Source organism: Lepisma saccharinum, chromosome 26 (assembly GCF_977018435.1).
Source record: "Lepisma saccharinum chromosome 26, izLepSacc3.1, whole genome shotgun sequence".
NCBI lineage: Eukaryota > Metazoa > Arthropoda > Insecta > Zygentoma > Lepismatidae > Lepisma > Lepisma saccharinum.
In genome coordinates this window covers 3762686-3788718 of record NC_139254.1, presented here as the reverse complement: position 1 = coordinate 3788718, position 26033 = coordinate 3762686, and the positions used below count along the sequence as shown (strand labels likewise).

The window sequence follows — 26033 nt, the reverse complement described above, 5'->3', positions numbered from 1 at the left end:
TTTTAAACACCACAACAACATTTGTCAAATTAACACACAGACACATACACATGTAACAGACAATAAACCGATCTGCACACAATGATAAACTGCACTGCACTGACAGTGAGTAGCAAATGACAGACACATGAGCCATAGTGTAGGCGGGCGCGCCACGCAGTAGTGTCGGGAGAAACTAAAAATAGATTATGCTTACGCTCGCAGTTCTTGTTGCCGATTTTCTTTTTGGTGGCATGTCGGATAAACGAGACACTGCTGTACCTCTATGATTATTGTCACATTCAGACTCGAACGAGTATGATCGAGCAAAGGTGGTTCCATGCAATACTCTAGCTCCTACACCAAGGAGGGCTTGGAGTACATCACTGCTGCATCTATTGAGCTTCAGACATGACTTTTTCTTCATCCTTTGTAAATTCATATTCAAAAGACATATCAAAGCACTTATTCAAAGATTCTGGTTGTGTACCTACACTTCCCAAAAGAATAGTTTCCCCCACATATTTGACATGAAAGTACACAACAATGCAGCTACCACATTCTTTGTTTTATATGATATATATTAAAAGTATCACTTTCTTTCCTCAGATTTTGCTATTGGTATTCTTTACAGTCAGTGACAAAATATAAACATATCAAGGTAAGCAAAGAAGTTCTATTCAATTTTCAGCTTTTAAGTTTTTGCAAAGAACCAGACTCTTCCACTGTCTGTGAGAGAGTTTTTATGTGTGTTTGTCTTGTCAGATCCTTTTACAATCTTACACTTTTAATTTTCCCAAACGGCCTATTTACACACCTTCTTTTAAATTTTTAAGTAACAATTTTTAGATAAAGGGATATATATATATATATCCCAATATACATTGGAGCGTGCAAAATGGCCTAAAGTGCTGATGCACGCAACATTTTTAATTAATTCATTCATTCAAATGACAAAAAACAATGTGAAACTGAATGGAATAGTCAAACATAGTCCCCATCGACACAAATGACCTGTCTCCAATGGTCTGGAAGGTCATGGATCCCACTACAGAGCGACCACAAGGAAAAGAACCTTCGACGAAAAGTCTCCGTTCAGTTTGGGCCATAAAGAAGAAGCATGCTCCACTCTGACCCTCCCCTCCATGCAGGAGTACGGTGGACATGACTCGAGTGTCCACGTAGGTTTTTTTTTTGCTTGTAGTTCCACTATATAACTTTGAGGAACGTGAACCAAAGATGTCAACAAGTGCAGTTTCCACCTTGTCTAGGTTTGAAAACTGTTGTCCTCAGGGGTGGTTGTCTAGTGAATGAAACACATGGTAATCAGATGGAGCAATGTCTGAAAAGTAAAGGCTTCGGTGTTTGGTAACCAAGGTGCAGAATGGGTGATCTTAGCCTTGTGTGGCCTTGCACCATCTGCTAAGTGTCCTCTAGATATCCTTGCAATTCATCTATGATTACTTTCTTGCCATGATTCTGATTACCGGGATCCTGAGTTTTGGTCTTCCTACAGTTCCGTGTGCGAATTAACCGGAACAAGATATTTTTATGCATGATAGAGCCTCAAACTTGACTATGGTTTCATGATGATGAATCTATGACAAATCGTGTAATACAAATTATATAACAGAAAGAAGAACATATTAGCTATTAAGTAATATTACGAATATGTAATTTATTGTTTCTGAATAGTATAATTGATGAATTAGGGTATAAGTAGAAAAAAATACATAACCAGTGTAGTTATTGTCATATTTCAATTAATTCGCACGGGACTGTAGACCTCATTTCTAATTGGCCTACTTTATTTGAAATATTTTCTCAACGTTCATACATTTATTAGTGGGCGAATTCACACACACGTACAGTCCCATGTGAATTAATTGAAATACGACAATAACTAAACACTTTATTTTTTTGTACTTATACCCTAATTCATCAATTATACTATTCAGAAACATTAAATTACATATTCGTAATATTTCTTAATAGCTAATATGTTCTTCTTTGTTATATAATTTGTATTACACGATTTGTCATAGATTCATCATCATGAAATTATAGTCAAGTTTGAGACTCTATCATGCATAAAAATATCTTGTTCCGATTAATTCGCACAGGACTGTATCCTAATGGAATTCAAAATTGGATCTCATCCAGGATTTTACAATTAGAGCATCCAACTTTTTTCTAGATTACATGCAATTTGGCCAGACAATATAATTTTGATTTGATGTATTAAGTCCACTTTATGCACAGAAAGACTAACCGGGACTGGACCTACAGTTTCAAGTGGGATCCGAACCACTGTGCCATGTGCCTCTATCGGGTATCGAACCTGGGACCCCTTGATTACAAGGTGACAACGTTACACTACACCACTGGAGACACACGCCAGACAATATGAGGCGACCGAAATGTTCATGACACCAACAGCAACATATGAGGCAGAAAGTGACGAAACTCTCAAAACATATCACATAAAACAAAGGAAACAGAATCTGTATACCTAGTCCTTTTACTCAAGACTTCGAAATCTCCTGCTTATTGTTCAGTGAAAGTTCCACTTTGAAATGGCATTTCAGACTGCTTTCCTTCAGGTGACGAACACCCAATTTTTTTCTTCTTGCTGCTTCCTATATTTACCACTATTTAGTTGCACATACACACACACATACATTAAAATATGACTGCATCAAGTTATCAAGTTGATTATGGGGAGGAAGACAGCAAGATAGAAAAGAAATTCGAAAAAAAGAGGAAGGAAAGAGGATAAATAGGAAGGAGAAAAGTTTTGTATATTTGCATCTACAAGAGCTAAGAAATAAATTCTACATCAGTACTGTTTCTTCCTGCTGGTCTTTGTCTCTTCCCCTTCCCACTAAAATACAATTTGCAGAAATAATTTTCACACAGGCTCGTGGTAGAGGAAAATGGTATTGAAATGGAAGTGTTGTGGTTTATTTTTCTTCACCAATAAGAACAGATGCAGTTTAGAAGAAGTCACTTTACAACTTTGAACAAAAATAAAATTTTTAGCAGGACTTAATTTCTTCATCAACACAACCTAGCAGTTTTTAGGAAACTATGAATTGAGATCAAATTATTAAAAATGCTTTCTGCACAGCATAAGATGCATTTTACTTTAGTTTAAAGTTGTAAAGAGAACCGACAATTTCTGGTCGCACAATACAAGATCGCAATGGGGAGAATTTATTTTGCTATCCATCTGCTTTTACCCATACATTCTTCCTCATGCAAAAACCACTTCCATTCACCATTTCGCTTACTTGGTTTTAAGCTATGAAGGGGGAACTAAATTAAAAACCACACCTTGAACACAATATACACTTGTGCTATGTATTTTATTTTTTAAAAAGCTCAAAATTGACAATGCAGTTAGATGTGTACGCTTCAGACCAACAAGAAGTTCAGCCTGGTACAGCAATGAAATGATTTGGGTCCCATCTGGGTTTAATTTTTCAGTACGTACATATTGAAATAGAATACAGAAGAAGAAAAAATTACCAATGAACAATAAAAAGTATTCTATGAAGAATAGAACCAAAATAAATGAAAATTTGTGCATAAAGAAGAAACGTGACAATTAATTTTACACAAATCACATCACACTGTGCCCTTTGCTGCGGGCACTTAGCTTCTTGCTCAACTCCCTCCGGTCTAAGGTGACGGAAGAGAAAACAAAGCTACACAAACTAACATCTATCACTAATTTAACTTGCTCCCGCTCTCTCTAGACCAGGAGCGTGTCTCATTTCTACGTCACTACTATTAAAAAAAAATATAATAAAGACTGAACGAATACAATGGAAAATGGCTGATGTGCCCTACAAAACTCTGGGAACAAACACTGACAATGAATAGCTGGTAGGGGGCCACAGGTCTATGCCGGTCCACTGACACACTACTGATTAACACAGGACAAGATGGAAAAAAAAGTAGTACAAAGAACTATAGCGATAGAGCAAGTGAAAGACAGATACAGCAATAGCAAAATAGAAGCTTAAGAATACATTTTCATACACTGGCAGGTAGAGATAGCAGTTTCATGATTTCAGATAAATATCACGAATCATCAGTAAACAAGCAGCTTTTTTTTCTTTTAAAAAAGTTCAGGTCGCTGGCTCGTTCACATCAAGTCTTTCTACACCTACACAGAAATATGTTGTTGGTTATATACAAATATATTTAATGTATATCTGTGTGCAAAAGCAACATTAGTTTAAGAAAAACCTTTTTCTGGTTCACACAACACGAGAAACTTCCTGCAACCGATTGCCGAGCAACAGGAGATTCTCAATGGTTGTGTCAACGCAGCAGTCAGGGTGGGATGAGGGGTGAGGTTTTTTGCATAATGTATCTTTTCTTAGTAACTTCTGCATTACAATGTACACATACCTTTTATTACAAAAAACAAAGAGGATTTGAAATTTAAAATTATACCATCTTTCTGAACTTTCAAATATGCATCACAATTTAACACACTATAGCTTTTTTTTAAATATATATATATATATGTATATAATATATCATTCAATATACCTTTTTCATCCTCTGTTTTTCTTTGTACGTTAAAAATATATAAAAAGTTGTGGTCATATGTTGGTACTTGACAATTCAATATAAATGCTGGCCAGCAGTCATGCCTATGTCTATAAGGTTTTCTTTAATACTGACAACACCCTTAACTGGGGGTACCTAATGAAAACACTCCAACCCCAACAAGATAATCAAACCAGAGATACAATTTCATGATATGATCCACCCCCACTCCCACCCAGTATGTACTTTCATTACTTCCCCTGAACGTATGAATAGATTCACAGGAAAAAGGTTACAAGATTCACAATTAGAAAAAAGCATTGTGCCACAAAGTTTAAAATACAAAGGTGAAATCAGAGAAATACAAGTTGATTTTCTTTTTATCTGCATCGGCATTACAAAACTTCATTCATTCAAACGTGTGTACATTTTAACTGGTTTTTTTTCTTTTAAGCTTCTGAAGAAAGGCACAATATAGCTTTTTTTCCTTAAATTTTTTTTTTTAGTGATAACTATCCATATTCTTGTCCTATGCAAACCATATGAGAGTGTCACCTACCGCGTTCACATTGAGAAAAAATCAATTTTTTCCAGGCCGTATCGAATGCAGAATCGTGATCGCTTCTGCACTTAACATGGCCAAAGTATTCCCCTCATCATACACAACTGGATAGGTAACTACACCTAGCTTGAACTGGCAGGGATAGTATACACAGAACAATTCTACTACACTGTTTTGTTTTCTTAAATATATAACCTGATATATCCACTATATACGCTTGCTTTGATCCCGTAAAACATGAGGCACATCTCAAGTGCAGGGCCCTTTTCTCAAGTATTTATACTGTTTATAACAAAATAGATGATTTTTCTTGCATATTAACACTATATTTAAATAAAATGCCTTAATTTCTATAATAGTTCATACTGCAATGTCACTTTTTCCTTGCAAAATCGAGAAATTTTAAATTTGTGTTACATACAACTATCACATCTTTACATAACCAATAAATTTTCTTTTTCAATCTGTTATGATTTTACTGCAGTGTACAGACAGCTCAAAAAAAATGGAAGTGCATAGTGTTGCCATCTTGCGTAGCATCTAATGCCACGAAAAAAAAATGGATGACACATTGAGCCTCTGCCACTCTTGCAACACAGATGCAACCTTGAGAAACAGACCAAGAAAAAGTAATTCACAATAGTTACTTTAAATGTGATTGTTTTTTTTTTCTAAAAAAAGACAACTATTTAAGTAAAGGCTTACATCTAATAAGTGGTAGTTATTACATGAACGAACAAAAAGGATATTAATTATTTAATACAATGCACAAGGGGTACAAGAAACCTTAATGCTGTTATGTGGCGCATGATAGATGTCCTGTTCTACAATCCGAAAGGCACTTTGTACCTTGAGGTACAAAAATAAGAGGTCTGATATGTCGATGCCCCCACATAACCAGCAAAGCATTCAGTAGTACAATCCCAGCGCCTTCGCCACTAGCATTAGTCATAATGATGAAACAAAAGGTCTCCACCTCCCTCTTTTTTTATTTAGTCCAAGAGGCTAATGATTGTCAATTGTGTAGCTGGAAAAAAAAAAGGTGATTGGTTCACCAACATGGCATCCCTTCCTCACGAACCATTGTTTTTCTCTTTTGTTTTTAAAGCTAAGACAACAATACTGCTTCAAATATACTGATACACCATACACCCTACCTAAGAAGGGAAAGGGTACGAGGGACACAAGGAATGGGAGGTTAGGATTCACGCACGCACACGTATGGAATCAGAACACTGAACTGGCTGACCTCAATGGAAAAAATTCTTTTTCTTTTTAAGCATCAGTAAAAACTTAGCACAACAGTGCTGACATCTATGGTCCACGGGGAGAAATAATAAAATTCCCTGCAACAGGCAATACAATACAATTCTCCCCATTTATGTATATATATATATATTCTTCAGAAGAATGTACCTAACCACCCCTGTGCATTAATGGTGTGCATTTAAAAAGTAAAAAAAGGAAGTTAAATAATAAAGAATACTTGTAAAGCGTCTATAGATACAACTAGAGCTACATGTCATATACTAAAACAATGAAATGCCTGTACCAATTTCTTCACTTTCACAATGGACTGGTCACCGATGTACATTAGGGAAAAAAAACGAAAACAGTGAAAGGGGGAAAAAGGTTATATACTATGTCCAGTCCATTCCACCATTTAAAAAAAGTCAAAAGTCACCATGGAATAAGTTATTCCATACCCACAACTCCACATGCTGAATAATGCTCAAAATAGCCTGGCATCGTGGAGCTGGTATCTATCGAACCCATGATACTTGAACACACCACAGAATTCTTCTCTTTTCTGGAATGGTTTCTCTTAAAATACATTTAAATGACATAATTTCTTCCCCTGCTACTGATGAAACCCAGCTGATGATACAAAAAGTGCTGATTTTCTGTAAAATGTTCATTTATTTTGCCAGCTCTAGGTACTGTTTTTTTTTGTTGTTGTTTTGTTTACTAAATATGAACTACCTTCGAAGAGCTAGACTCATCCTATGGGGAACAAATGCAAAAATATTTATCCAAAAGTGGTACAAGGAAAAACTCAGGTCCTACCAATAATTTTGCGATCCAAAAATAGCACATTAAAATGTTGGTATTTTTATCAAAGGCAATTATATGCACACTGGAAACTCTAGCCTACTAGTGTAGAATACCTGAAACATCGTAAAAAGAGCTACCACGAAAAATAGGAAATGCACTCAGGTTAAATAATGGAGAAAAAAGTATTCTATAGATTATAACACACTTTCTTTGTTCAGAAAATACGAACGATATGTTCAGTTTTCCCCCTGGTTTCCTAAGCAGTCTATGTTTTAACACCTCCTTTCTTCCGTTATCTAATACTTTAAACACACTTTACCAAGCTAAAAAAAAGTGCACCATCTAGAATATGCTATTCACTTGAACTGAATGCTCACTTTCATTTAAAAAATTATATATATATATGTAATATAGATATATATGTGTCCAGACAGCTTGCTGCAGTTCAAAAAATACATTAGGTAAACCCACATAGGCTGCTCCAGTTCTTGAAACTGGAAACAGTCGTAAAAAAAAAAAACACTTGCACCACATTATTAACTTTATCCTAATGATACTCTTTTTTTCTTGTAATTAATAGAATTGACTGGAGCACAGTATGTGCCTTTGTTGAAATCCTCCATGGAAGCAGTTTTTTTCCTGTTCTTGATGTGTTCATACACTGCCTACATGATACAAAGTCCGTCCCTGATTGGTTCTGAAGTAGCAGTGAAAGCTTCACAGCCGAGTTAGATTGTTGATTTGGAGAACGAAACTCTTAAGTGATTGGATTCACTCAATTGAAAGTTGTGCATTTTCTGTCAGGAAAGAGAGAGAAGAATTAATATTGATAAATCTACCGGGTGTCCGAGAAGTGTTTGGAAACTATTCAAGTTTTTTTTGTTTCAGATTTCTGTACCGTTGCAGTAGTGTAGCAGTGCCAGTGTCCAGCAAACTGGAAATGTACACAAATCAGAAAAAGGCTGAGTGTCTCCTGTGGTTTCACGAGAGCAGGTCACAAAAAACAGTGCAGAGACAGTTTCAAACATCGTGCGTATCTGGGGTAAAGAGCCCCCTCATGAGGTGAGGAAGTCGACCATGGGCAACCCGAAGGTGAACGTTTGGTGTGCGCTGCTGCATGACAGAATAATCGAACCATTCTTTTTCTGTGAGGACACCGTAACATCTGGAGTGTATCTCGACATGTTGCAATTGTTTGCTGTTCCTCAATTGCTAGAATACCACCCAGATGTTATATTTCAACAAGACGGTGCACCGCCACATTGGAGTATGGAGGTTCGTTCCTACCTTGAACAGACATTTCCTGGAAAATGGATTGGTCGAGATGGACCGACGGCGTGGCCTGAACGATCTCCAGACATAACCCCTTTAGATTTTTTCTATGGAGTTATGTGAAAGACAATGTCTACAGAACTCCTGCATCCGATCTTGCAACTCTGCAACAACGGATAACCCAAGTCATCACATCAATCCCTCCTTTGATGTTGGCTAATGCATGGCGAAAAGTTGAATTTCGACTAGATGTACTCCGTGCTACCAAGGGTGCTCACGTGGAGATTTATTGATTTCTTTCCTATTGCCAATAAAACTTGAATAGTTTCCGAACATTTTGGTACCATTTTTTCATGTCTATGTTGCATATAGCGGATACAGTTAATTTTTGTTTTCATACAAAGACTTCTCGGACACCCGGTATTTTTGTATCTACTAATTTCTTCACTAATGCGCAGCATATACATTGGATAAATGCACGGCCATGAAATTAGAAATTAGGCGGGTGGCTGAATTTCATGCTGTTGCCACGTCTCAGCACAATCACATGTGTTCGGAGGTTTAAGAGGAGAATGAAAGATCTCGTTGCAGAGTTGGTCTTTGCAATCCATGTGATACAAACTGACAGTATTTGATCGAAAGATCAGGGATGACACAAAAGTGATCCCGAGAGGTGTTGCAGGCAATGCAGCCCGGTTGACGTTGCTCCACAGTGCGTGGGAACCAGCGACTTTTGTCCCATATGTGGCACCAGTGCAATTCTGGCCAGCTGCCTATTTTCATGGCCATGCGTTTAAAATATGAAAACTAACCTAAAAATTTTCTACACAATTTAAAATGACATAAGAAACATGTTAGTTCAAAATAATCGAAGGAAGCTACAATAGACAAATGAAAAATTACTGTAGTCATGCTGACAACAATTAGAAAGTGGATGGTAGTTATTATTTACAGTAACTCAAATAATGTTTCTAGAAAATTAATTCACTCTCGTCTGCTAAATTATCTCCTTATTCAAGTACACAATTTAATGCAACATTAAAAAAATAAGACATTCAACTATGAAATGACAAAAAGCAGGTAGTTTTGACATCTCTTTGACAGATGAGAATTTCCGTTTACAGGTTAAGTGCAACCTCTTGACAGTGTTACCTCTGCATTGATCAAAGTGTAGTAGTATGACAAACTTTTGTAGAGGCCTTAAAAATGAAAATTGGTAGGATTCATTATTATTTCACAAAATAAGCTAAATAATCATATAAACTGATTTTCATTTCTACAGAATTCATTATTGACTGGCAAAATGCTGTGTGTCGTAAGACTAAGAAATGGGTTGCAATTGGAGATGTCACTTGTTTTAGTCTGAACTCTCGGACAGGCCTTTGAACAACGACAGTGGGTGTTCTGGCAAGAGCTGACCTCTCCTCAGATGCCAGGGGGTGGGGTGAAAGGGCTATCCAGATCGTGGACTGGTGATTGAAAGAACAGCCAGATATGGGAGACTCTTTGGAATTTGGAAGACTTAACATTAAGAAATGGCATGTACTTACTTGGTACTCAAGCCTTTGAACCACATCATGTGGCTTCGTCATGAGATAGGACAAGTATAGTCAAGATTTAAGACATGGGAAGGTACATGGAGAAACTAGTACTCACTTTATTCGCAAGTTTATTTTCTTCTTCTTTGTTCTATGAATTTCAGTGGCTACTGCCACCATCCTCATTGGAACTTTTTGTACTGTTGCTTGGCATGCTTCTAGTTGCTGCCACCATCCTGGTAGCAACAGTACACAGAGTTCCAACGAGGATGGTGGCAGTGGCCACTGAAATTAATGGAACCCGAAGAACAAAACAATTTTGTGAATAAAGTGAGTACTAATTTCTCCGTAGTTATCTACTACAGCGTCTCCCTTCTCCTAATTATGGGAAGGTAAGTTAAAGTAATTAACTCGGATAAACTATTTTTTTATTTTTCCGCGTAAATTTCTTTCACGATCGATTTCGCCACCCGTATGGTGGCTTTGTCAGGCATGTACTGTCTTGCTGCAGCCGGCGTGGTTCCTTCTTCTTCCGCTTGTGCTCGTGGTGGCGCTAGTTGACACAGTCCTTTCACTTTCTGCCGTTCCCATGTGGGCGTAGTTCTTTCTTACCGCGCAACGGGGTTTTGGTGATGTAAGCGGCGGTTTCCGCTCTCGTAGCAGGAATCTACATTGGAATGGTTTTCAAAGAAAACTTATCCAATAGTGACCATGCCCGCCAACATCAACATTAACCCTGGACCCCTCAATAAAACCTGGCTTCCTGCTATCAGGAATATGCGCACCCACCCAACCTGTTCCTTCCCCACGACAAGAAACCAAGCACGGACCTCAAGCGTTCGCAAAAAAGCCCGCCTGCACTTACGAACACGCGTCGCTCCACGAAAGCAGACGACGAGAGCGGTAGCCGCCACTAACAGTGCCAAAACCCCGTTCCACGGTAAAAGAAAGCAACACTACGCCCACACAGGACCGGCAGAAAGTGAAAGGACTGCATCAACTAGTGCCGCCACGAGCACAAGCGGAAGAAGAAGGAACCACGCCTGACGAAGCTACCAGACGGGTGGCGAAATCGATTGCGAAAGACAAAGCAGTGCCTTGTCACTCCTTCCTACTCCAACTCTGGGTGGCAACATTACTTAGTGAAATGATGGCATGTGGTGTAAGTTATGCCTTATCTTAACATTAAGTAGAGGTCACAAGTAATCTGCTTTTTAATACAATAAGAGCCAATCTTTGAAACAACACCTTAAGTATCTACTTACCATTAATGCCATTACAGCATCATCTACAGTAGGGAGCTGGATCAGTGCCATCTTTCTATCCTTCCTGCGAAGCAAAGAAATTATAATTAATACACAAAATTTACAATTCTCGACATAAAGAGTAATTTAAAAAAAAGTACGTAATCATCTCAGGTTTTTATGATTTACATTCTAAGTATTCACTTACACTGTAATAATTAGGGCTCTGATAGTTATGGACTAAAAAAATGCAAAATATGCATTAAAAAGGTGTAAAATATGCACTTTAAAAACCTGTTTAATTTATAAATGCTGTAGATTACAAATTATGAAAGACTACATGCCAGGCAATGAATATGCATTATTCTGAATGCTCATTTGCTACACAGATTTTTTTTTTAATTAATATGGTTCTGCGTTAAATGAAACACAATACATATTACAGATCAAGATCATGATTGCATTTGATAACAACTTGATGTCTCAAATTTTTGAACTTGAAACTCCGGTTTTCAGCTAGAATAGTCTTATATTCAGAAAACACACGTTTCACTTCTCAAGATACAAGTGAACTGTATTTTAGGGCAACAAAGTCACACATATCAAGTTTCAGATCATCCACACATTGTCCATTTGTATCCAGAATTTTGCAAACTTTCACCATTGTTGCAAACCCACTGTTAGTTTTCAATACTGCATCCAATTTCTGTACATACACAGGATAACCTGGGCGAGGGCCTCTTTAACGTCTTCTATAATTTTGATGCTTGTTTGAAGTTGTTGAAAGAAGAAAGACAGAGAAAAGATAAAACAGAAGAGAAGAGAAGTGAGGAGAAGAAAAATAAAATACAGTACATGCTCGGTGTTGGTTGTGGATACAAAAATATGCACATCAACTTATTTTCATAGAAATATGCACCTGCATATGAAATATGCATTTTTAGTTTAAAATCCTTAAATATGCATTTGCATATGCAAAATGCATAATTATCCGAGCCCTAGTAATAATCCTGATGTAATAATAGTTTCTGCAATTTTTTGAACATTGTCAGGTCTTTTTTTGCTTTTACAGCATTTGCTAGATGGTTGAATATTTTAATTACTATCTGTTTGGGTCCTCACTGAACTACAGTTAGTCTGGTGAAGTATGGTTTGACACATTGATTATTCCAGGTGTTATATGTGTGTCTATGTTATATATTGAGCTTTGTGTCGTAACATCATTTCATAAATGCATAGTGAAAAAGTGCTGCATGATGCTCCACTTTTTATACCAGCTAAATTTTTAATTGCTTGCTTTTGTTCCGTAAATGATTCTGATATTACAACCATTACTAGATATCCACTATGAATAAATTGATAATGTATCAACTCAGATTCATGGTTTCCGCTCATTTCTCGTAACTGACTATGACATTATTGAAGGAACATCCTTGCCCAGGCCAGAGCTCAAACGTGGAACCTTTCGTGGTTGAACTAACTCTGTAATGTTGTCATTAAGATACACAGCCTGTCAATTAATGAGACTCATTTTATGTTGATCCACATGTGGATTCTATCGGTTACCTGACATGTTCATGGTGTAGTATGGTCCATAAACTGCCACCTGACAATCTCATGAACTTGCACTGTGCATGCTTGGAAATGCATATACCACCATGTCATGAAAATGTATAATCTGGGAATGTAAATACATTTATACACAGCACACTGTAGTTAATAAGGAGGGACGATATTGGGATATGGATATCACAATATATCATCACGGAAGATTTGACTATATTATCTCCACGAATATATCAACAAACTATCATGAGAATATATCGTCTAGTTGATATCACCTGGACAATATTTTTTCAATATCACGATATATCGCTCAACACTAGTAATTAACAAATATTACTTACGGGAAGAACTTGAAAGCTTTCACATTGAATCCTTCTTTTGAGAAAGCTTCTTTTATCTGCTCTTCTGAAACTGTGGGTCTGTAAAAAAAGAAAAAAAAAGTGTCACATCAACCAATATTGTATAGTTAATTAGCTTACTTTTACAACTATTGATACATTAAGACAAACGCTACACAGAACACCCTGTCTCCTACATTATGCCGACAGAGAAATCTAGGAGGGCTATCCAGAAAGTCACTCACGTTTCGGCAGGGTGCCGCTAGGGGCAGAGTGAGGCCTGCCATTTTGTGCAGAGACTTCCGCCCGATCAGTGTGCATCTAGCTGTGGACGTGTGAAGTTCGTGTCGCTTCTGCTCTGTTCATAATACATTGTTAACATGAGTGCTCCGATTGAAAATCCTGCCAGTTGTGAAGTGAGGTTGGTTATACGATTTTTGTTGGCAAAAGACACTAAACCGATTGACATTCATCGACAACTGTGTGAAGTTTACGGTAAAGATGTGATGAGTGAACGTGGTGCAAAAATTACCGCCGACAAATATTGTGAAACATTACAGAAGTTGCGAAGAGCAATTCAAAACAAACACCGAGGAAAACTGAGTGCAAAAGTTCTGCTGTTTCATGACAATGCCCACCCGCACTCGACCAACCTGATGCAGGAACTTTTACAGGCCTTTCATGGGGAGATTTTCGACCATCCGCCATATAGCCCGGATCTCGCACCAAGTGACTACCACTTGTTTCCCCACATGAAGACCTGGCTAGCAACGCAGCGCTTTGATGACAAAGCAGACCTTGAGGCTGGTGTGCACAAATGGTTTAAGTTACAGGTGCCAAATTTTTATGACAATGGACTTTGTAAGCTTGTTCATCGCTATGATAAGTGCCTAAACTTGTACGGCAACTATGTTGAAAAGTAGTGTAAGAGTGTCACTTCAAAATGTATATAATAAAAGATGTCTACTTTCACTTTTGTTCTTTTTATTCCAAAACGATAGTTACTTTCTGGATAGCCCTCTTACATTTACAGGCTGTTGACAACTCCAATGATGGCTGCTACTGTTCATGTTGTGTCTATGGTGGCCTTTACATCTATGCAAGCTATGTTTACGTCTGCCAAGATATAAAAGAAAGTGCACAAAAACATGTGTGGAATTTTCATCACTCCATGTGCTTTCCTTCCATTACACGTGTGTGCATCTTCAGGTTTCCATATTTTCATACAGACAAGGGATTGCATTTGACGAATTCTATGGAAAACTGTGTCACAGGCTTGGCTATTTATGTGTCTGCAAGTTGGCCACGTATGTTTGTCGAACATGCCACTCACTTAGAACAATGCTGATCTACACTCCTCACAAAAACTTTGGAATATTGTTATATTAGGCATAGCCTTGGAATGCAACAACATATGGTATCTGTTTGTCTTCTGGACAGTCTTGTATTTTCGACAGAATATGACACCGTGCCTATAACCTATTACAACAATATTCCAAACTTTGGTGAGAGTGGGAGGAGTTAAGAGGCCATATCATGGGCAGCGGAAAAACAGACCTTCATTCAGAAAACTTTTACTCGAAAACTATTTGAGGCATTTGAATGAGCTTTGTGGTGAATTGATCAGAAAGGATGAATCTTAACAGTGATTATCGAAATTTTTTTATCACTTCCATATTTTAATAGATATTAGCTGTCAAATATCTCAGTTTTTGTATCGGCGTATAGAGCCCGATTCTAAGTTACTGTAAAAATTAAACCTTGCAAGGCTTTCTTGCACCCTTCCTGAGTAAACTGATTTTTTTGTTTTTCAAATTGAGAGGCCCATTGTGACAATACGCCATTGCAAACATTGATATGCATTTTCAAACACCTTTGAGAATGGCTTTATTCGAGCCGTGGCGAGGCTGGCCATCGGCTGGCGAGGTTATTTTCAAATCCTACAAGTTCAGCCGTCTGCCGATAGATGACTCTGACCAGGTTTTACTACTGTGGGCGTGGCTTGGAAAACTTCTTCTTCTACCCTTGGCATTGTCTTTTCCCTTGGGGGCAGCTTTTGACCGTGCTCCGACCATTTCGGAAAATCCAAAGTTGATTTCCTTCACCCGGCTGTTTTTTCATTGTGTTTCATTTGTCTTATTTCTATTTTCCAAAATAATAAATACATTAATACAGAGACTGTCCCAATTGAATCTTACATAAATTATAGCAAAATTAAATTTGTTTTAAGTCAATTACATGCTCAAATAGGGTAATCGGGACTGGGGCTACAGGATAAAGTGGGATCCAGACCACTGTGTAGTTCTACCGGGGATCGAACGTGAGACCCCTTGAATACAAGTCCAGATAATTACTACTAATTCCATGGAAACTCAAGGACTTATTTGGGGAGGGGTCCGGAGCCCTCCCCAAGAAAGACTTACCAAGTGAAAAAATTAAATAATGAAAATATATTTGTGTAGCATTTATTACATAATCGATGGTTATAATTTCCTATGAACTTATTGATTGATTTGTTGTTTCTAAGTCCACTTTTTGCACAGAAAGGCTAATCGGGACTGGACTTACAGCTTAAAGTGAGATTCGAACAACTACTTGCATCCACCGGGTATACAACCCGGGATTCCTTGATTACAAGGCAACGACGATACCACTGCGCCATCGAGGAGGCCCACTCTTTGAACTTATTGGAAGAAAGATTGGAATTAGGGGGCTTAGAAGGACAGTACCAATTACCAAAGATTTATGATTGCACGCTACTATTTATAACAATATACATCAAATATTAATCAGGAACTTTACTTTTCGCTAACCGGATCTAACATTCTCTTTTATTCAATAAATATTCAATTCTTCATCAATTTGAAATGAATTTCTTTGCCACGGCACTTGTTTTTATGCAAATTATGCCGATCTTAACTACAGGTAAGCTAGATAATGAATACGTGCTGTTATTCGATCTTTTTACCTATTTATGTGATAATAATATAATTTTAACTTAAACATCATATTATTATTTTTCCTGACACACTTGGTTCGGTGTATTTCTAGATACATGCCTTGGGAGGCCCTACAGAAATTACAGCGAGAGGAAGTCAGACAGTCAGTCTGGTCCTCTTTCAAACTGTAAATCTTGTTCTTGTCCCGGGTTATGTAAACGCTCTCTCGTTTTCGTCTCGATCTCTGAATATAATTTCAATTATAGTCACATTAACTTCAACGCATTTTAAAAATACAATTTGTGTCTATACAAAGAACACGCTTGGGAAATACATTCACATTTAGAGAACACCGATATATTTCATAAAGAGGTAAGACAACTATGCTGAAGGTAGATATTTAAATTTTAAAAATAATTCACTGCACATTCAATTATACTATATATAATGTTATGTTATAATAATGGAACCTACATCTTGCAATTTTTTTAATTCTAGTTTCATTAATATTTTACTTTGGATATTATGTGAATACATTAATCGTGATGGAGGGAGAAAACACACCGGAACGACAAGTGACCGGCGACACGTGTCGCTTGAGAATTTCGCCAATCGAGCGTAGGCATGTGCGGCCTGCCATGTCGCTACGGTGTGAAACGTTGCTGCTGATTGGCTCGTTCCCAAGCGACATATGTTGCGTGTCGCTTCGGTGTGAGTTCTCCCTAAGAGGGCGAGTGACAATGAATTCAATTACATCTTCATAGCTTGTTCATGACTGAAATAAGCTTCTCGTGTCGCATGTCGCTCGGACTGGGACTTTCTCTCAATATCGTGTATCATGTCGACTCTGTTTGTTGTTCGTTCATGTTTTGCTTTAAACTGAATAGGCTCTTGTTGCTTGATGTGAATGTTCCGTGTCGCTTGGGAATGAGCCAGTCAACAGCAACGTTTCTCAATGTAGCTGCAGACCGAAGTGACAAGGGACACATACGTCTAGAGAACAATCCAGTCAACAGCTACGTTTCACACAGCTGTAGAATAACATGTCACACAAGCCTTCGTTCAATTGGTGAAATCCTCAAGCGACACGGATATTTCACGCCGTCTGAAGCAAAATATTCACTGTGCATGCACGAACAACAGGCCAGGGCGACACGATGGACGGTATGGAAAAGAACTCAGTCCTAGGGACACACAAGCAACAGACAACACAAGCTGAATGGTTGATTGCATTTATTACTGAGAGCCAGTTACCAAGAGACACGTGTCGCTTGTCGCGTGTTGCTTCGATAACAAATATCCCTAAAAGTAAGCAGCTTTTGATTTTATATTTTTTTTCTTTCTTTCTCTTTCAATATTTTAATTATTTCACATTCATTTTTTTTGTAAACATGGTCAAGTGGAAGAAAAGGCTCCACAGCCTTAACTTCGCCATGTAAAAGAAGACGAAATAAATAAATATAAATACATTGTTTGAAAAGTAATAATAATTCAAAGGAATTTTAATGGTACACCTCTATGGTATGGCTAAATGATCGGGCAAGAAATTTTATGTTAATTGCGCAGTTCTTCCACATTTATGGTAAACACCAACAAATACTGCTGTTTCACTACATCTAACACGGATGATCTTTCTTCTTCCTCGCCGTTACCTCATTTCTGCAGGTTTCATTTTTTTCATTAGTATTTCATACTCTGGGTCTCGACTACTTTAAACATACCTGAACGTTATTTATCTACTTCATTATTTACAGATTATCATAATCGAAATTACAATCATAAAGATGAATCGTAAGTGTCAACTGTGAACCTGTGCGCCGTCATTTCACATAATCAGGCGAATTCCGTTCTACGAGGTTCACGAGTTGAAACCAGCCCCATAGATCAGTCGCTGGGCAGGATTGTCGTTTGGTGCCTCCCTTTCCCCCGCACTACTAAGAACCGACATTTTATGCGTGTCTTTCGATACTTTCTTCTTATGCAATGGTTTATGATATTTACATATTACAAATTGTGAAATGATGAAACAATTAAAACTCATTAAATAAAACAACAATAATATACTAGACCTTGGTGGCATCCCTTCATCATCATCATCGCGATTAGCCAAAGTTGGCTAAAAAATGACGCTAAATAACAGAAATTGAATAAAATATATAAATAATACTTGTTAAATTTGAAGATCAGTAAAGCTGGCGAATGGCAAAACTGTCATAAAACTAACAACAATAACAGCGGCGCAGCGTAGCGACCATTTTATTTTCGGAAATGGTTTGCGTTCCTAGAAACTCCTCTATCCCTCTCCAGTAGTCGGGGTATCAACCCATCTCATGGTAGGTGTAAAGAAAATCCACCCACTGTTTATAAGTTAGACTGTAAATATTTATTTCCCACCAGAATACTTCCGATCGGCAGGAAATTTGAACACCAGACCTTGAATATAGTAGTTATTGTTTTTAATATACGAAGATAAAAAGATACTGGTTCGTCTAGAGAACAATCCAATCAATGTTCGTCTAATATTACTAAGGTAGCCAAGCTAGGACTTAGGGCAGTGCAGGCAATCCTCAACATTATATTCTTGGTATCCTGAGATCCAGGCCAACCCGATTAAACAAACACTTTAACTACCCCTACTTACGAGGAATTTATACTCAAGCTCTCAGCCTCGAACCCCTGTCCTTTAGTAATTTCAACATTCTGAAAATACACAGTTTCATTTCATGCAATGTACAATGAGAAAGGCATTCCTTTAAATTAACAGTTCCTGTCACGTTTCACACAGCTGTAGGATAACATGTCACACAAACCTGCGTTCAATCAAGCGACATGGATATTTCACGCCGTCTAAAGCAAAATATTCACTGTGCATGCGCGAACAACAGACAAGGGCGATAAGATGGATGGTATGAAAAATAACTCAGTCCTAGGGACACACAAGCAACAGACAACACAAGCTGAATGGTTGATTGCGTTTATTACTGAGAGCCAGTTACCAAGAGACACGTGTCGCTTGTCGCGTGTTGCTTCGATATCAAATATCCCTAAAAGTAAGCAGCTTTTGAAGCACAGTATGAATAGTTAGTAGGTAAAAAGCAGTGACAAAACATATGATTGATTGATTGATAGATGGATAGATAGATAGAAAAAATTGCCTATAAATCCGCACCCTAATCATAACTTATTAAACATATCAAAACATATTTTTCATTCATCAATGTTTTACGCTTACAATAACCTCTAATTATTACTAAATCAATTTTTGTATTTTCCATCTAATATCTTATTATATTTAGCTCTTGCCAGTAGGCACTTTATCTTCTTATGTATATATATATATATATATATATATATTTTGGCCTCCATCTCATCAGACTTATCATTCATTAATTTCCTCAATTATCTCATCCAACTCATTTGTATTTCCACCCTTCTACATAGGAGTTGTAGCTTTCCTGGCGACGTCAATCGACGTTAGCTTCCATCGTATACATTGCTCTCATCTTCAGGGATGAGATGATGTTGCTATGTATGTGCTCAAAACGTTGGAAGATAACGCCGATTTAATCTGGCTGGTACACCTGTTCGAATCCTTCTACATGCTAAATTGAAACAACAATCTTTCGTAATCATTAAACAGGATGGAATAAATAGCGGGGAGGCTTTTGTAATATTAATAATTTGAATTACATCCCCATTAAAAGTTGAGCATCCTCGATGGCGCAGTGGTAGCGTCGTCGCCTTGTAATCAAGGGATCCCGGGTTCCATGCCTGTCCCAGTCCCGATTAGCCTTACTGTGCATAAAGTGAACTTAAAACACCAAATCAATAAATCATTAGGAATTCATTTTAAAATTTTATAATGAATTTCGGGTTAAAGATTCAATATCCTAACCTCCATTATTAATTCAATGCCGAGAATTATAAAAATTTGGGGGTGGTGGGTGGGGGTTGTATTTATATACACGAACGCTCGGGAGCCAATATAAGTTTACAACCTACAAATCGGGTTTTCTCTACCGATTCAATATCTCCAATGTTGTTTGTGTTGCACCTGATTCAAAATCGGTCATAATTTATTTCGGAAATTATTTTTGGGAGGATAAAGACCATCGATAGGAGAGCTTGACTGCCGTTCGATTCCCGGAGGAGAGGGTGAGGAAAGTGGGCTCTCCCACTGCATGGGGTGCATCTAAGTACAAGGGACTCTACTATATAACTACGTGGGAGCATAGAGACGATTTGCATCGCGTCTATAAATAAGCGAGACTGTGAATATGCAAAGAGCCACCACCACCCACCCACCAATACACCATCAAAACACATTGCATAATGCAGGTGGGTGGCTTTACCAATTTCTTTCAAATACAAGTAGTTAATTATAGTAACAAAACATCTTTTTATACATAATTGGATTTTTCAAAATTACAATAAAATAACAAAGCAACCAATTTTGTTGTAATTCTATAAAGAATAAGTTAACATAGGCCAGAATCGGTAAACTTCCCGTTCGGACAAATGTCGCAGTTGAAGTAGGGGTCTAGACAGGTAAAAAAACTGCTTACTGACACGTAATCTGACTTAAATTTGGCATAAAGCAGTCTATTTTCTAGTTTGAAGACCTTGTGACATTTGTTGAGCCGGGATGAAGTTCTTCATAACTAATGGGATAAAGAAAAAGGAAAATTTAATTCGTAACAGTACTAACGGACAAATTACGCCATTCGCAGGATGTAATTAATAAACGCAATAACTCTAATTACATGATTATTAAAAAGCAAACATTTCTTTGTAAATAATAATGTAAAATGCCTGTTTTTGACCAATCCCTCCTCTGTTGTAGGTTTGTTATCCATGAAATATCAATCTGGAATTTTTTGTTTCACAGGTACCTGTCATAGAGTAATCTTTACGCTGTAAATATCAATTTTTTTAGCTCCCCGATCGGAGACGTCTGGGCTCAAAATTTTGAAAAAGAGAATCAAGAAACGATCAAAGAGCTATAACAGTAATTCAGCCGAAATAATCTGATATTACATAACTTCCCTAACAAAAATATCCTAAACTTTGAATTTTGGTCAAAATCAATATGTTGAAAAAATACACGAAACATACAATGTAGCTTGAAATGTACTGAAAACAATGTTTTTTACCCAAGTTATAATTTTTCTTAGATGAGTTATCATAATTACCGCAACTGCCTACAAAGGCTAAAAATGCTGCAAATCATAAGTCAAACAGGGCCGCAATTTTTAAACGAAGTCATGTAAAGGAAAATACTACTCTTGCATAGGGGTTACAACAACAAAAATATAGGCTATATAAATAGAAAAAGTTGACCATTTTCTCAATTATTATCTTTTTGGACCACATGGTATTAAATGGCCATATTTTGCTTTAGACCTAATCCTATTAATTAAAATATGCAAGTTTGATTAAATTAGTGCATATATTGCGTATCAGTGAAAGTTTTATAAAAATAGATCAAATACATTCACAGACTCGGTTTTATGCAAGGATAATGTTGGAAAATTTTCTGCTTGAAATCATTCACACTGAGAATCGAACCTGGGTTTACGACGTGGCAGTCCGATGTCATATTTTCTCTGCTATTCTCATCTATCAGTATTTACTCAGTTCCATATTTTTTAACATTCACATTCAGAACATAAACATCCATGTCTTACTCGGGATTCGAACCCGGGACCCCTGCTGTCGTAGCGCGCTGTGCTAACTACCTCGCCCCGGAGGTCAAATAGTAAGACTACTGGGACTCCTTATTCGTTGAAGAGAAGCTTCCACAATTACGTATGTTACAAGCCACATATTTGTGCTGCACGACTCTATATTATCGTCTGGAATTTTGACACGAAATGGTAGGATCAGCTTTTGGCAATGAAGATGGCAATCGACCCGAACAGCAAAACCTAGGACATGTCTGAGAAAAGAAATGACAAGGGTTTTACGACCTGTCAATCACTAACTGCCCGTGTACCGGAGGAGGCGTGTTCTTGAGGGCCTCGCGAAGCGGGCCTGGACAAAACATCTGGTGGTGTAAACGCTGTGCGCGCGCTCTATCGGCAGAAGGAAGGCGAATTCGGAAAAGGCCTTTCCATGATATACAGTCTTAAGACAAAATAGCAGCTGATACTCTATGTAGTGCAATCCTACTGCAGATTCTTCAAAATGCTATAGGGCATGACCACCCTAAGCAGTTGTGCCAGCAAAAGCTCCAAAACACACTCGTCCTTCAGACCACTATAAGACTTACCAACTAAATAATAATTTAACTGAAAACTAGAATCAAAATAGATGTTGACATAAAATTGGGTCTCAATACAAGATGCAATCAATAAATAACCGGAAATATAGTATTAAAAATCTAAAATACGACCATGGTTGTTAGCATCTGTAAGCTAATCATAGCTGGGGCTGGCATGCCTGCATCGCACATGGAACGCTGGGAAACATTTACACCAGATGGTGTCACCCTTGCAGTGCTCCAAGCTGGAGCAGCAAAGTGTCATGAGATTTTGTTGAGTGAAGGCATGAAACCGATAGAAATTCATCGCCGCATGACAGTTCAGTATGGTGACAACTGTATGAGTTGAACACAAGTGTACAAGTGGGCTGAGAAGTACGAACAGGGCATACATATCTAGCGTTGAAGATGCTCTGCATCCAGGATGCTCTGTCACTGCAGTCACGGAAAGCAACATTGCTCAAGTGGAGGACTCGCTATGGGAGAACCGGGGTCAGTGAAATTGCTTCCCAGATGGAAATAAGGGTAGGATCAGTGCACCATATTGGTCATAACATACTGAGGTTCAGGACAGTGTGTGTGAGGTGGATTCCGAAACGTTTGACACCGGAAATGAAGGAGAGACGTGTTGATGTGTGGAGGAAGCTTTTGCGCCATTATGACAGTGAGGCATTTCTTCCTCGTATTGTCACTGGCGATGAAAGTTGGGTTCATTTCTTTGCATCGAAAGTGAGAGGACTACACTGGAATGGTGACATCTTTAGTCTCCCAGACTAAAGAAGGTGCATGCTCAACGGAATGATTGATTACAAGGCAACAATGGAAAACATGTAGTTGCAGCTTATACTAACGTAGGAATGTCGTCCAGAATGTATTTCAGTCAATGACTAATTTGTTTCAGTTCCTAAATCATTGGTTTGCTTGCTGAAGAAACTTTTTCAGTACTTGAACCTAATAAATCAACTTTCAATGTATACAGTCTTTCACAATAACCTCACAAACTTCACCATTCATTCTCGAAAACCCTGTGTTGTTTATAGTTGTCGTCCCCAAAGAAACCTCACTTTACTTCAAAGAAAGTTCCGAAAGATCAGTTTTCCCCCCTAACAACCACATGTCAGGTCCACCTGCAGTGCAATAAATCGTCCCCTGAAACCTTTCCCACCAATAGCGTCTGTCCAAGAAATGACAGCTCTCGTCAACTCCATGTGGACTAAATGAGATGTTGCTAATTCAGTTTCTTTAGAGATTTCTAAACGCAAGGTTGCGGTTCTCTATCTTTGCTAGGTTGTGTTATTGTGTTTTGCTATTTTTTTATGCAATATAAAGACCTTGGGAGTAAAACGTCGCAGTGAATGAATGGATGCCTGAACACTGCAGGCAAAAGCGACGACAGCGCTTTGCCGAAAAACAGGTGGTGGCTCGAAACCAGATACTGTTCCGGTCGGCTTCCTCTGGGGTTGGGTCAAAGATGCCGAACTGGTGATACATTCAGGACCAGCAGTATACTTCCAATCGCTTACACGGAGCTTAATGTTCCAAGCAGACTTCCAGAGCTCCGCTAAGGGATTATATCGAAGGAAAAGAAATTGGAAGTGTGCCAAAATTCAATACAGAAGGGAATAATACTTGTGTACAACTGATCAATTTAAGCATATCGCCCACTGAGATGCGGGGAAATGTGGCAATAGAACTTCTGTTGTCTGCTTCTATTGAAATCAAATGGTGTTCGCCCACTACAGCGAAACACGGGGAATTCCCATGCCAGATGTCTGCAGGTTTCTAGGGTTGATAATTTCCGTTTGCTGTGTTTCCGAATGCCCTCTAGCGAATTCCGCATCTCTTCATCTAGCTCTGGCAAGCGTCATGCTCGGCCTAGCTGTAGCCGAATATGGAAAATATTCCACTTAGTGGTGTGGTTCAGCGTGGTACATCGGTGGACTACCCTCAGAAAGGCACATGGAATTTCCACTCGTAGTTTCGTGGTGGTGCAGTTTCCGGCATCTCAGTGGGAGTTACGCTTTACAGGCCATCAATGAGAAAAAGTATCAAAAAAATTCGTAAAAGCATCAGACATCAAGTGAGAAATGAACAGGACTCCCATTTCTGGCTTTGTACGTAAAAAAAACTCTGATCATGGTGACTTACGGAATGTTTGAAAGGTGGAGTGTTGATGATGGTGGGTAGATGTTCTGATAGTTCTTGCTTCCCGGCTTCTTGAAACGATGAAGAGAGGAGTTGGAATAATCCTTTGTAAGCCCTGCATCCTGTTGCCCTTCCTTGGGAAGCTGAACTGCCTGATGTTTCGAAGGCATCACTCGGATCTGCTTCCCGAATACCCGCAGTTTGTCCAAATGTGTCATTGCTGAAAGGAAGAACAACATACATCAATACACTGAGAAAACCACGTCTGGAGAACAGCTTTAAGAATTTAATTTAAGCTGCCTACAGCTTTGAACATGTTGGTGTACTAAAAACTAGCTAAAATATCAGCAGGAATCCATAGTTGACTTTTACAGCAACCCTGTGGGAATCTGACAAGCCCCATCTTACAGATACAGATGCCCACAAATGAAATAAGCTTCATGGTTTGCCACATGTGACTGCTAATTCCAGTCACTGGTACTGAAGCTGCTTCTATTAAAAACATTGCCACCAGAAACTCTGGCATTGCCTCTAGTCTGTCTCCTGCAATGTTTTTATCTCCACCCAAACAGCCATTTCCTATATGTAGCAACATTTATATAATGTAATATATTTTGAGTTTGATATTTTGTTAATTATTTTATGCCACTTTTCTGTCTCTTGGATTTTGAAATAATAATCTTTACACACTGCAGAATAATAAATCAAATTTCCTCCTCTACTGTAGTATTGTGTTAATGGGAAGGTTAAGAAACATTTATGCTTTTTTTTGATAACGCACCATGCAATATTCATGATAATGTTATAAAAAATACACAATTGTGTTATTTATTGTGAACAGGTGCACACCTGCATTAATTTTTCAAGGATATGTTTTTAATTGTTGTAAAAACACTAAACCTGTACTCGGCTAATACCCTCTTGAACTAATCCTGACATAGCTAAACATTAGCCATTAGAAGTTCATACTCTACTCCTATCTTTAAAATCTTGAAAAACTCCAAAATCACATAGCAGCTCTCCCATCCACAGACACCGTTCACTCTTGAAGTTGACAAATCCGAGCTGCATGTTCTATTTAATTGTCTTATGCATTTTTCTCTTAAATTTCTATGCAGTACATCACCAAATCCCGCTCAGAGTGAAATCATCAAAGGCAACAGTTACTGTTGCAGTATCACCAACAGAGAATTCAAAACAGGTAAAAACAGCAAGTGAAAAGGTGTTGGTATCAGAAAGTATAGGTTGGAATTAATCTACCAATACCAGCCGATACTATTCTAGCATTTTGGTCTTTCAGGAGGTCCGCAAAAATGGAACGTGACACTGTTAAGGAGTATAATTATCCTGAAAATTATGCAAAATTCGAACTTTCTTTATATTTTGCTTGAAAAACTATATTTTGTGATTACCTAATATATCTATTTTAATATTCTGATGTAATTCTTGAATATTCTACAGCAAATTTCTTGGTAAATTGATACATATAATTGTAGAAGAAAATGTACACCCCAATATTGATCAATATTTTGAACCAATTTTAATCATTGCAATATTCAAGTATTGG

The 26033-nt window shown here is 37.9% G+C and overlaps 1 protein-coding gene across 17 annotated transcripts in view; it reads right to left on the bottom strand.

The window, feature by feature from the left end:
• Nucleotides 1–3316: 3316 nt before the first annotated feature.
• heph (polypyrimidine tract-binding protein 1 heph) overlaps nucleotides 3317–26033 on the bottom strand; it is a 1248713-nt gene continuing 1225996 nt past the window's right edge. For all 17 annotated transcript variants that reach the window (XM_083112799.1, XM_083112794.1, XM_083112804.1 and 14 more), the window contains 4 exons: nucleotides 24470–24686; nucleotides 13124–13201; nucleotides 11238–11301; nucleotides 3317–7959 (listed from right to left, as the gene is read on the bottom strand). In XM_083112799.1, coding sequence (XP_082968925.1) covers nucleotides 7891–7959; nucleotides 11238–11301; nucleotides 13124–13201; nucleotides 24470–24686 — 428 coding nt within the window. In that variant the 3' untranslated portion in view covers nucleotides 3317–7890. The remainder of the gene's footprint in view (nucleotides 7960–11237; nucleotides 11302–13123; nucleotides 13202–24469; nucleotides 24687–26033) is intronic.